The 13218-nt window shown below is 36.1% G+C and overlaps 1 protein-coding gene across 1 annotated transcript; it reads left to right on the forward strand.

Moving 5' to 3' along the window:
* The first annotated feature begins 806 nt into the window (after positions 1–806).
* LOC120634368 lies at positions 807–12976 on the forward strand. The gene is made up of 3 exons (XM_039904884.1): positions 807–1239; positions 10214–10389; positions 12547–12976. The coding sequence occupies exons 1-3, from the start codon at positions 807–809 to the stop codon at positions 12745–12747; spliced, it is 810 nt and encodes a 269-aa protein (XP_039760818.1). The 3' UTR covers positions 12748–12976.
* Positions 12977–13218: the final 242 nt, after the last annotated feature.

Genomic DNA, 13218 nt, shown 5'->3' on the forward strand with positions numbered 1-13218 from the left:
TTTTACTTGTCTTAGTCTATGTAACAAGATAAGAACACATCAATTATTGTATTTTATAATAATAATTGCTAATTATTACATATTAAGCGGTGTTAGCAAAGTGGGTAGGAGCTCGACTTCACTTTCGGGGGGCCGAGTTCGAATCCCAGCTCGCACCTCTAACTCTTATAAGTTATGTGCGTTTTAGGTAATTAAAATATTACTTGCATCAAATGTGAAGGAAAACATCGTGAGGAAACCGGCATGCCTTAGAGCTCTCCATAATGTTCTCAACGGTGTGTCCACCAACCCGCACTCGGCCGGCTCGGTGGACTACGGCCTTAACTCCTTCTCACTGTGGGAGGAGACCCGTGCGCTGTAGTGGGCCGGTAGTGGGTTTATATAATGAAAATTATGTTTAGATATTATAATTTTTTATTTTTATTATTACTAATTGCATCCTCTACTCCTTACATTACACGGTTAGATATAGTTTGGGTAATAAGAAGCATCCTGTATTGCGAGACAGCGGCTCGGTGCAGCGACGGTATAAAAAAATCGAGTACTTAATTTGAGATTTGTTGCTTCCAAATTTCTTCTAGAAATTAGGAAGCAACAAAGCTTTAGCTTAGCTTTAATTTTTTGTCACTTGTGTACTGAACTTAAATTATTATGAAAATTACTACAATTGATATGTTTTATGTTATTATAAGATCGGACACATAAAATAGACTGTCAATATTCGATGCTAAGAAAATCGCGGTGCTAATGCTAAGAAAATTCTTTATCAGTTACATTTTTCTCTTTATTTTTTCAGACCATACAAAATGATTCTCAAATTGATCGCTATCCAAATTATCATCACAACATTAACCATTATCAGGGCGAATGCTTCCGAAGATCGGTATCTCAGATACGTCAAAGACAACTGTTATTTAAAAGGAGAGGCGTTCTCTTGCGTAAAGTATAGAGCACTGAGAATCGCTAAGAAAACATTATTTGGCGATATGAATAATAATGAAACAATACAAGCAAGCAACATGATCAGCTTCGTGCCTTTGGATGAAGAAACTATAAAGAATCTTACTGTTACTGAAGACGCGGAGTTACTGACCAACGAACCCAGAGGCTTTCTATCCGAATGGACTGAAATCGCGAAGTATTTCATGAGTTTGGTGACGGAGTTCTTTAAAATGAAAGGTCTGAGGGTCAATTTGCCAGAAGGTTCGAGAACAATCGAAGATCAGGCTGTAGATGATGGTGAGTTTGTTTAATTTTTTATATGTTGTCAAGTAAGCACATGACTACAAACTTATCTGCATGTTGCAGTCTTAGATTGATCTATCGTGGAAAAAAAAAATTTGGTCATATTGAATTTCTTTCTTTCATACTTTGTTCTTCGGCTGTTACCTAATTACCATTCTGAATAATTTATTAGTTCTAACAACCAACAAAACCATGATCAATAAGTTTAACTAATTTTAATACACTTTAAAATTATCGGCAGACAAAGAGCTGACAATGGTTCTAGGATAAATTAGGGACTGTCGTAGGTTCCAAACATATTCTTCATTCTGAAGTCATAAAGACTTCACGTATTATTAGTGAAGGTATAAAGTAAGAATATGTTAAATAGTACCGACGGTAACTTAGTGACTGACAGACAAAGCATAGCTTAAACCGATGAAACATTTGGCATACGAAATAAATATTACTAGAATTCTTTTTAAAGTTGACCTATGGAGAGACTCATTGAATAGATGAAAAATTATAGTGATTTTTAAAACACTTTCACTGTTGTTTAAAAAATATTGCTTTTGGACTCACAAATTAATAAAAACCAATCGTAGCTTTAATTTTAAGTTAACTTATATACCACCACCGCAATAATAAGAAAAAATATGAACGCAAAATAAATGAACTTAAGAGCTGACAAATTAAGAATTGACATTTTATTTTAAGTGAACAGCATATTGAAGACAAAACCTAATTTTCGCCCAATAACACACCTAGAAGTTACACTAGAACCCAATCATAGAAGCAAAGGAAAATTGGCAGGGAAAATTAATTTAAATTTATAAATAATTTAGTGAGCAGACAGAGTAGAAATAATCCGGCTGTAGAGAAAACTTTAAATAGAGCAGACACAAAGTAATTGAAGGGTATCTCATTCAAAGACCTAAGTTCGTTTGTACATCGTTATTCTATTAAAAGTTTTAACAATTATACCTTTCAAGGCTTTATTACCCGGTTCTGTCTTATATATATATATATATATTTAGACCGTTGTCTTTTTCCTTTAACCACACAGTTCGCTGCTGAGATAAACCTTTCAATTGGATCAAGCCTCATTTGCCTGTAATAACCCCGGAAACCACGCCATTTAGGCAGGACACACGACGGAGGACACACGACGGAAGTACTTTTCCGGACAAGCTTTGTCACAATAAGCTTTACTACTGCTAGGACAATAATAGATATCCTAGGTATTCCGCGCCGCACTAGAATCTACGGTAAAGAATAGGTTTATTAAATTCAAAGTGATATAGGTACTTACTTATATAAAATTATCCTTCCATGACTAAAATCCATTAGTACGCATCGTCAATCGGTTAAATTGATTGATTGTTTCCTCTCTCCCTTTACCATTTATTACGAAGGAGTGAATTGATTAAATTTAGTTCACTAACTCAGAATAGATAGTTATCAGTATTTTTTATTATAACACTGGTATTATATGTAAAATCTGCAGTAAACAAAATATACTATGATAACACGCATCGCCCCGTATAGCCCCAAAGTAAGCGTTCTTCTGTCTACTAAGATGATTGTTTAATATTTTTATAAATAATATGCGTGAATACTTATGATATACTCGTACATATAAATACCCAGCCACTGAAAAACATTCATGTTCATAACACAAACACTCTCCAGTTGTAGGAATCAAACTCACAGCTTTGCAAACTGCACCGGTAATCATTTTGTAAATACCTCTTCTTGCTCTAATGAGTTTGCGGGGACGGCACGTATATTTTTCAAGGTTGGAGAAGAACGTATTTGTAATAATAATGCTTTTTGTGACAGAGCTCTTCTGAGAAAGTTATCGCGATGTTTATTTGTACCGCCAAGCAGCATTGTTACAATCCTCTGTTCCGGTGTAAAGTGCGTGGTTATCTGTGTAGTTATAGGCACATGAGGTCTAACACTTTCGCATTAGGTTCACGGACACGTTGCAGGACTTGTTCCTTGTGCGCCCTGCGAAGTGTTTTGTGTTTTATGGGCGCTGATGACCTATCATTTATTTTGTCTGGTGGCCGGTAGGAGGTTTTGGCTATGGCTAGTTACCACCCAACCGACAAACACGTTAAGCGATTTAGTGTTCCGGTGCTATGTCGCGTTGAAAACCATTAGGGGTATAACTATCATACTCCCTAACAGGTTAGCCCGCTACTATCTTAGACTGCGTCATCACTTACCAACAGGTGAGATTGCAGTCAAGGGCTAACTTGTAGTGGAATAAAAAAATAAATAAAATCAGGTGGGACATCTGCTAGGACCGTCAATTCAACTAACTGATGTAAATTTTCCTTGGAAAAGTTATTTTGTTCGTTTTCATTATAATATCATTAAATCAATCAATGAACGTCCACTTCTGATAACAGATATTTTTTGGGGTATCGAAATCCCACAGTCCAGCTGTTTCCTGTGACTCTTTTAATTCGTTTGTCTAAATAATTCGGGATCTACCAACGCTTTCATGTCGAGATTCCATTGTCCATAGTTTATGTGAACTTCGTCCGTCCATTGCCACTTTAGCTATGTCAATAATGCTCGTTTTCCTGTAACGGATTTCATCATTTCTGATTCATCTTTAACCTATTACCGGACCGGCCGTAGTCTACCACGCTGGCCAAGTGCGGATTTGTAGACTTCACACATCGTTGAGAACTCTATGAAGAACTCTCAGGCATGCAGGGTACCTCCCTATGTGTTCCTTCGACGATTACAGAAAGTGATAATTAAATTGCTTAAATTAAAAAACGCTCATAGCTCCGAAAAGTCAGTGGTGTGTGCCGGGACTCGAACCCCGATTGTATACGCTTTGTTTTGTATTGAGTATCTTATTTTTCTGTACTTTTGTTCGGTGTGCAAAACAAGTGTATTCGTTCATTAAATTTTTCGTACAAATAAAAAAACAAACATCTTTGAGTCGGTGCTGAGAGCGAAAGTTATATGGTAGAAAGGTCCTTACATTTTATATTTATTCTTAAGCTTCTACACTCGCAAAATATTTGTATACGTGCTTAAGTAACTCGTAAGCCCAAGATTAAGAACTTGAGCTGTGTTCAAATATCCACAGCCGTTTAATGCGTAAGAAAACTCTTTCAATGCTTAGGTAAATTTTTGTACGTGTTTCTACGGTCCTTTTATGTAAGGGCGCATTCAAATTTGATACGTCCTATACGCCGCGCGTCTGCTAATTTCATGCATATTCATAACGCACCATCGGGATTATGTTATTATGCTAAATTTGTGAACGTATGCAAATTTTTAATAGTGTACTGCAGCATACTGCGTTTGCAGTTCATTGCTCCTAATCAGGTTAAAAAAAAACTTATACTAGCATAAAAAAAACATTATTTTGCTTGTACATACATAAAACAACGGGCCAATTGGCTTTTACCAAAATGCTGTGGTTTATACAATATATACCTAATAACGCAAATGTACCTGATAACGCATTTTCCTTACGTGACGACTTCTACCAGTTATCTCCTAGCAAGTCTAGTTGTTAAGTAACTTTGTTTAATAAATACTAATTCTTTGTTTTTTTTTCCATCAATAAATACTGATTTTGATTAAAAATAAAAAAATTAAATCAATTCATAGTCACCTATATTACTTCTAACACTTCCAAGAATATGTGTACAAAGTTTCATAAGGATCGGTTAAGTAGTCTTTGCGTGAAAGCGTAATTTATAATATTAGTAGGGATAGTGATAGGGATAGGGATTACTGATATAAAAATAAGTATCAAATTCGATGTAGATGTACCCTAACCCTAAGAGAGTAGTTTGAACGACGTAGCGCTATTTGGTCGGAGTAAATAAACTAGTAGGTACTACAAGTCAGTCCCAAAGGGTTTTGTCTAGATAAGCTGTATAGTAAACACGTTGGCTTTTAACAGAATGGATAAAACAACAAAGAGAATTAGCTGCGAGTAAATTGTTGCGGTTCAGAAGCTAGTTAAAACCACGCTTAACTTGCTTTACTCGAATCCCAAGAATGTGTTTGTGGGTTTGTTGGTTTATCCTTCTTTTGCACAGCAATAGATCAACGGATTTACCTCATTTTCTTGAATCTTAAGAGTATTCCTAAAATACTTTCATTACATCAAAAAGTTTTTTAATATTTATTTATTTGAGAATTATCTTTCAAATTTAAATGAAGAATTCATTAATTTCAAGCAAGCAAGAAAAACCTTGTCGTCAACACGGTTTTTGCTTGCATCTTACGAGTATGTGTAAAATGTTGCCATTCGAAATTTTCAATTCCTAATGGGAAATATAATAATTGGGAAATTTCTTTTTAAAATTTAAATTACGAATTCATTAATTTTAAGCAGGTTTATTCTATAAGCACTTTTGAAAAGTCAAGTCCGTCAGTTTGTAGACGGACAGCTTTGAATTGACGACATGTTATTTTCTTGCATCTTACGATCTTTCACTACAAGTTAGACCTTGACTGCAATCTAACCTGTGGTAAGTGATGATGCAGTCTAAGATGGTAGCGGGCTAACTTGTTTGGGAGTATAATAGTCATACCCCTAGTCGGTTTCAACGCGACATAGCACCGGAACACTAAATCGCTTAGTATCGCGTAATGTTGTAACTAGCCACGGCCAAAGCCTCCCACCACACATTTAGAATAATAGAACATCAGAGTAATTCACTTTATATTATAACATATATAACCTGACCGTAAGGAAATCCATTCTGTCGAGATAACATTTCAGAAGTATAATGGTTTGAAACCACAGTTTATAGTATACTTGAGTTTCGGGAAATATCTCCGGAGCAGGAGGCATCACTTCCATTAATTTATCAACACTTCATGAATATGTAAATGGGTTCCATATACCTCATATATATTAGGTTGGGGAAAAAGGTTCTTTGCATTTTTTAAGAAAATTCAAAACATTTTTAATATAGTTTATGTACATTTTACTACAGTATGTAAAAAAAAACCGCGACAAGTAGTTTTGGCAGTCCTCTCGTGTTGTAAACCTGACACTGCATAAAGATTTCTGAAGAGACCGAAACAGGTGGAAATCTGAAGGTGCAAGGTCAGGACTATACGGCAGATGCATGAACACCTCCCAGCCAAACTCTATTAATTTTTGCTAAGTGGCTAAAGATGTGTGAGGTCTAGCGTTATCATGATGAAAAACCACACTCCTTCTGTTTATTAATTCCGGCCGCTTTCTCTCAACTTGTTGTTTTAATCTCATCAGTTGTTCGCAGTAGAGTTAAAAATCGATGGTCCTGCTTGGTGGTAACAGCTCATATTGAAAAATGCCCTTCCAATCCCACCACACACACAGCATCATCTTGTTGCGAGTTAACCCGGGTTTCGCCAGTCTGTGAAGCTTGACCGGCCTTTGACCACGACCTCTTTCACATGTTCTTCTCGTACATGATCCACTTCTGCAGTTATCAGCATCTTCAAAAATGGTTCGATTTCATTACGTCGTAATAAAGAGTCACAAATGAGTACACGCTTCATTAGGTTTCTTTCAGTAAGCTCGTGAGGTACCCAAATATCCAGCTTTTTTGTGCACCCAGTGTTTAGCAAATGCCCCAAAACTGTTTTGTGGTCAATTCCCAGCACCCAGTTCTTCGGCTACGTTGTAACTACTGATATGCCGATCTTGCTCTACTTTTTAAAAATGGCATCCATTTTATCCGTAATAGGATGACCAGAGCGAGGTGAGGTCATTGACATCTAAATTTCCGGATTGAAAACGCTTAAACCAAATTTGTGCTACTCTCACAGATTCTGCACTAGGTCCATAAACATCGCAATTTTTTTTCGCGTCTTGCGTTGCATTTTTACTTTTTATGTAGTAAAATTTTAAAATGTATCGAATTTCTTCATTTGATTAAATCATCTACGTAATCACAGTACGAAAAATAAATAAAAATCGCACATTTTCGTAATCTGAATTTGGAATTATCTTCTTTAAAAATAAAACTTAATGATACCAAAACCAGCCAGATACAAATAGTATAGCCAAAGAGATTTGATTATAAGGTCATACATACTTTAAGACTTTTTCCCCAACCTATTATACAGTTCTCATATATATCCAGTTCTCATTAATAAATTGTAGGTATCTGTTTTTGATTATCAGTTACTTTTGATTCATACAGGTCCTTAATAAAAAAAACAGTGGCATAAAGTCGTAATAGTTATGAAGTATTTTACTCTCCGACAAATGTAAGGTGCTAAAAAAAAATATTGTATTTAGAATCTCTTCGGTCAGATCGGTCTCAGATCAAATTGAAGAAGCTGTCATTCAAACTTGGCTCCCCAAAAGAACTACCTAGTGGGCTTATCACCGCTTCCCGAAGGAAATAATCCCAAAGGAATAAGCTAGTGAAATATAATATAGTATTAAATCAAAAGCGTAACGCCTAATACCTCAGAGTGTTAGACATTTCGTAAACACGTTAAAAGCGTACAAGGAGTGCTTGTCTTCATTCACAGACAAGAAAATCCTCTCAGTTGCGAGTGCCTGTGAAAGCTCAGTCTGTTATTCATAGAATATTCAATTGCTTTTGCGTTGTATAGTTGAATAAACTTTTGTCAAAAGCACCACTTTGAGTTTAAAGCATTATGCTAAATCTCTAACATCGTAAACGCTCAGTGTTTTAAGTTAATTATAACTAATTCGGATAATAATGGTAAGTATAATTTTTCAAAGTTGAGTAAAGCCCACCAACCCGCATTGAAGCAGCGTGGTGAGAATCGAGGCCCTGCAGTGTGACATTAATAGACTGCGGATGATGATGATAATGCCTTAAAGCAGATCCTAGGACAACCTTTTTTTTTATAACACTTCAAGGGAGGGCAAGTGTGATTTTTCTTGGTCAGATCGTCTGTGTCTGTTGTGAAAAATTGGGGGGCAGGTGCAAAATTACTTAGCGGCACGTCCTTGTCGGTAGGGTGGTCACTAGTCACGGCCAAAGCCTCCCACTAGACCAGACCAGAGAAAATTCATAAATTGCAGTCGTAACTTTTAGTGACCAGACCTAACTTTTAGTGGTATAAAAAAAAAAGACGCTAACTGGCATGCTAGCATCTGATAAGTGAGTAGATGACACAACATTTGATTTTTTAATGCGTAACAGGCATGCAAAGACGTAAAATGCATGCAAGTTTAGTTTGCAAATGCGTACACACTGTGCCAGTTACTTTCAAATGCCGTTAAAAAAAAAACCATGAATACAAATGATTTATGAAATAAATAAATACAAAAAACAATAATTAATTAAAATCAAAGATAAAAAATTTAAATTGGAATAAATTAAGTTACAATTAAAATTCAACCATTTTATATTATTTCTAATTTGGAATCTGGTGCAATTTTTGCCAATGTTTAAAAAATAATTGTATGCACGCTTTTGCTCCGTTTTACAGGCATGTGTAGCCGCCTTTCCTTGTGTGTGTGTCCTTTTCTGTACCCCTGACAACGTGAATTCGTAATTTCATGATGGTCGGTCGAGTTGTTAAGGAGTGGAAGAGAATTTCGATTAAGCAAACACAGTTAAATATAATGAGTGAAATTGTTAAATACTGTGTCGAAAGTAATTGGGTCGTAACGTGGGAATAAGAGCGCAGCGAATTCGGAACTAATCTTTGTAACTGAGTAACTTTGGATTACCAATTAATTATTAGTTTTATTGGGGTCAGGTGAAACCTTTGTATGTTACTTTGTAAGTATTCTACCAATCGACTGTGCGATACTAAGTTTACTTTAAGTTACCGAAATAACCTTATTTTTCGTTTATGTGGGTTTCTTTAATGTCAATGCACGTTGCTCTAGACAGTTGATTCAAAATTCATTTATTTCAAGTAGGCCTAATTTATAAGCACTTTTGAAACGTCAAGTCAGTCTGTTTGTAGTGACTCTACCACCGGTTCGGAAGGCAGATTCCACTGAGAAGAGCCGGCAAGAAACTCAGCAGATTGCTCTTTTCCAACATCATTTTATAGTTTAAGTTTTTTAACGATCTTTAGAATTTTTCTGTGTTGATTTTTGGGTCTGATTGTGTCCAAAACTATAATAAATAAGTTGTATTGCATTGTGCCTAAATCTTTTATAGAAAACTAGGTTCTTAAAATAAAATTATTTTTGACTAAGATAGTCAATATACTATTTTGCTAGTCTATCAACACGCCACTATTCAAGCGTGGTGGACTACGACCTAAACCCTTCTCCATAATGAGGAGAATTGTGTCCTCAACTCTATAGGTACTGACAGAATACCAGCGTTGTGGGTACATTAGTATCCGGAACATTAAGCTAAGTCAGAACCTTTTTATTGGCACGACACATCATAGATAGAAGCTATTAATAATTAAGTACAAAATTTGAAGTTACTCCGTATGTAAGTCTGTTTGTTTTGTTCTAGTAAATAAACCAATTCTATTGTATGAAGGTGTCGGTTTGGGAACCTCGTAGCCTTAGCTTGGTTTCATATTGCTGAACCTAGTATTCAGAACAAAGGGAAACCGCGTGTTAAAATACGCAAAACGTATGATACTGTAGTCTTCTCAGTAAAGATAACTTTCACTGAAATCAGTAAATGATAAAAAACCAAATTCTTAATTTTGGTTTCTTCTATGAATAACACAAATAAATAAATAAATATACTACGACAAGACACACATCGCCATCTAGCCCCAAAGTAAGAGTAACTTATGATTAAGAGCTTAGATGCCTGATGCATATTTTTATGAATAATATACATATAAACACCCAGGCACTGAAAACATTCATGCTCATCACACAAACATTTTCCAGTAGTGGGAATCGAACCCACGGCCTTGGGCTCAATAAGCAGGGTCGCTGCAAACTGCGCCAATCGGCTGTCAACCAGAGATTTGAGTATATTGAAATTGAATTAAACTGGTATTGCATATAATTTTTTCCGTAACATTTCAGGCCGTGGTAAGAGAAAGAAGCTGGCAGTTATGATCCCACTTCTAAACCTGCTGGCAACACTGAAGACCAAAATGCTGCTCATCCCAATACTTCTCGCTGTAATGCTGATCAAGAAATTGTTGCTAGTCGCAGCATTATTGCTGCCCAGCTTGCTCAGTACTTTGAAGGCTTGTAAGGTTAGTATAGGACTAGCGGACCCTCGCGACTTCGTCCAAATTATAAATTACACATATTAATAAAGCAAATTGAGCTTGATTTTCATACTATATCATAGAATTCAGAAAAGTAATTCCTGCTTCTATCCAATATTTCATAGTTAATGGTTTTTTACTAAAGCAGGCTCGTAATTGTAAAACCAATTTAAACTTTAATTAAATTGTTAAATAACTTTTTAACTAACACAGTTTGGGGTAAGAATAGAGCTATTTACCGTTTATTGCGATGGTCCCAAAACGAATTAGGTTTTTGTTACTTATATTGTAGGGACACGTAATCCCTTTAAACCCTTTTCTGTCCTCGTTTCCATTACCACCCTAATATGTTGGCGTAATGTAATTAACATTATTATTTGCGCTACGGCGGTTTTCTTTCTTTCTATTATTGGTCAAATGACCTGAGAAAGTCACGTGTACTGTGTCAGTAAAAAGTAAAGCGAAGAAACTCTAGTGGCTTCGGCATCCCTCTTAGGGGCAAATGCAACCCGTTACTTTTCGGAGCTCTGTGCGTTTTTAATCTATGCAATAAAAATATCACTTGCTCAACAGTGAAGGAAAATATTGTAAGAAAGCCTGAATGTCGGAATTTTAGTCCATAACGTTCTCAAATGCGAAATATCCGCACATGGCCAGTGTGTTGGACTTTTAATGAATTATTGCAGTTTGTTTAAAAAAGACGGTAAAAATATCTATAGTAAAAAGTTGATGTACCTACTACGTATTAGGTAGGTGTATTATCACTTTATACGTAAATCAATAGACATAATCCCTACAACTTTTATCATAAGCACTCGATATAGGCTTTTACTGATAAAGAACACCGAGTAGCATTTCTAACATTAAAATAGTACATAAAACTGACATTGATAATGAACTTCAAGTATGCCACAGTAAAATAATTAAAATCAATAAAACTGACTTCAACGCAACAGTAAAATAAATTATGAATCAATGAATCAAAAATACTTTATTGCACACAAGAAAAAAAAAGTAAAAGAGACAAAAACAACAAAGGTACAATTAAATTTGTGTAACAAAGGCGGCCTTATCACTTATAGTGATTTCTTCCAGGCAACCATTATGAGGAATTGGCTCACATATGAATCCTTATAGCGGTGTGCAAAACTCTAAGAATATACATACATATTAATAATTACAAAAATTACAAAAACAGTACATATATAAAATAAAATAAAATACTATATGGTAAAATAACTTATATTAAAACTATATATAATAATGTTATCGGGACAGAAAGTAAATGTGGAATATAATAATCAAACTTACAGTGTTAAATAATAATTCTTTAGACGATCAAAAATTATCAATATTATCATCATCACTTCAACCGATTGAAGTCCACTGCTGGACATAGGATAGGTCTTTTGTAGGGCGGTCCAAACTTTTTTTTTTTTATATTAATAGCGGTCACCTGATGATATGTGATCAGCTCCGCCCATAAACATCTGCAACACCAGAGGAGCCACTGATGCGTGGACGGCTTTTAATGAATTTGTTTATCCGCCTCTTGAATGATTCTGGGCCGCTTACGGCTCCCCGCGACTCGTTTGATATCGTCTGTCCACCTGGTTGGGGGTCGACCAACGCTGCGCTTACTGATGCGGGATTGCACTATAACAACTTGGAACCCCAACGTCCATCGGTTCTCCGAGCTATGTGCCCCGCCCATTGCAACTTCAGCTTCGCGACTCGTTGAGCTATGTCGGTAACTCTAGTTCTTCTACGGATCTCCCCATTTCTGATTTGATCACGTAGAGATACTCCTAACATAGCTCTTTCCATCGCCCGCTGAGTGACTCTGAGCCTTCTTATGCACTAACAAGTTGCACTATAACACCTTGGAACCCCAACGTCCATCGGTTCTCCGAGCTATGTGCCCCGCCCATTGCAACTTCAGCTTCGCGACTCGTTGAGCTATGTCGGTAACTCTAGTTCTTCTACGGATCTCCCCATATCTGATACAGCTCTGAACATAGCTCTTTCTATCGCCCGCTGAGTGACTCTGAGCCTCCTTATGCACTAACAAACTATTATTTATTTATGGTTTTTTAAATACGCATATTCGTTGTGTTAGCAAATTTTTTTTTCTACTTCTAGCAACACCACCATCCGATGACCCATTACTCATACCTGGGGAGTGACACCACAGACTTCAACTCTGACTACGCCAACAGCTACTCCTATTCTTCAGGTGGTGGTTACGGAAAGGACTGGCCTACGAACCGAGCGTACACCTTATCAAAGCACCGACCTACATCTGCACCGGTATACATAACCGCACCTGGTGCTGTAGCCTAAATTCTGTATGGTTCTGCTAAAATGTCTAATGATAGTACGTAAATATTGACTTTGAACTCTTTCGATAGTTCTTTTATCATTATACGACTCAACTGTCAAGAGAGATTGGCATGTCTGCCTAGAAAATGTTTATTTAAAAATAGATAACCACAATATTAGGCGAGACTAAAAGCAAGAAGACAAATGCTATAGAAAAGAGGAAGTGCTTGTTCGTACCTATGGGAGATAAATATATCAAGACCTCTATCAAAAATATATTTATATGACTCTTTTAACTATTCAGGTACCTTATATTATATCAGTTCGTTGGTAGTAATCTGTGGGCCACTTCAATTGAATAAATCGATAGGTTTTTGGAAATACTTTTGGAAACGTTTCGTGTAGAATACTTTTGGACGAGCAGTGTTTAAAACTTTAGGGTTTTTGCTATTTACGAAAGCTCCCAGTGGAAAAAACGCATTTTTCACGCGC

This window comes from Pararge aegeria, chromosome 23 (genome assembly GCF_905163445.1).
Source record: "Pararge aegeria chromosome 23, ilParAegt1.1, whole genome shotgun sequence".
NCBI lineage: Eukaryota > Metazoa > Arthropoda > Insecta > Lepidoptera > Nymphalidae > Pararge > Pararge aegeria.

What these genes read in the sequence shown, in the direction of transcription:
- LOC120634368 (XM_039904884.1), top strand. Translation starts at nt 807, where the DNA reads ATGATTCTCAAATTGATCGCTATCCAAATTATCATCACAACATTAACC. An exon ending in AGATCAGGCTGTAGATGATG is followed by an intron (nt 1,240 to 10,213) that starts GTGAGTTTGTTT and finishes GTAACATTTCAG; the next exon opens with GCCGTGGTAAGAGAAAGAAG. An exon ending in GTACTTTGAAGGCTTGTAAG is followed by an intron (nt 10,390 to 12,546) that starts GTTAGTATAGGA and finishes TTCTACTTCTAG; the next exon opens with CAACACCACCATCCGATGAC.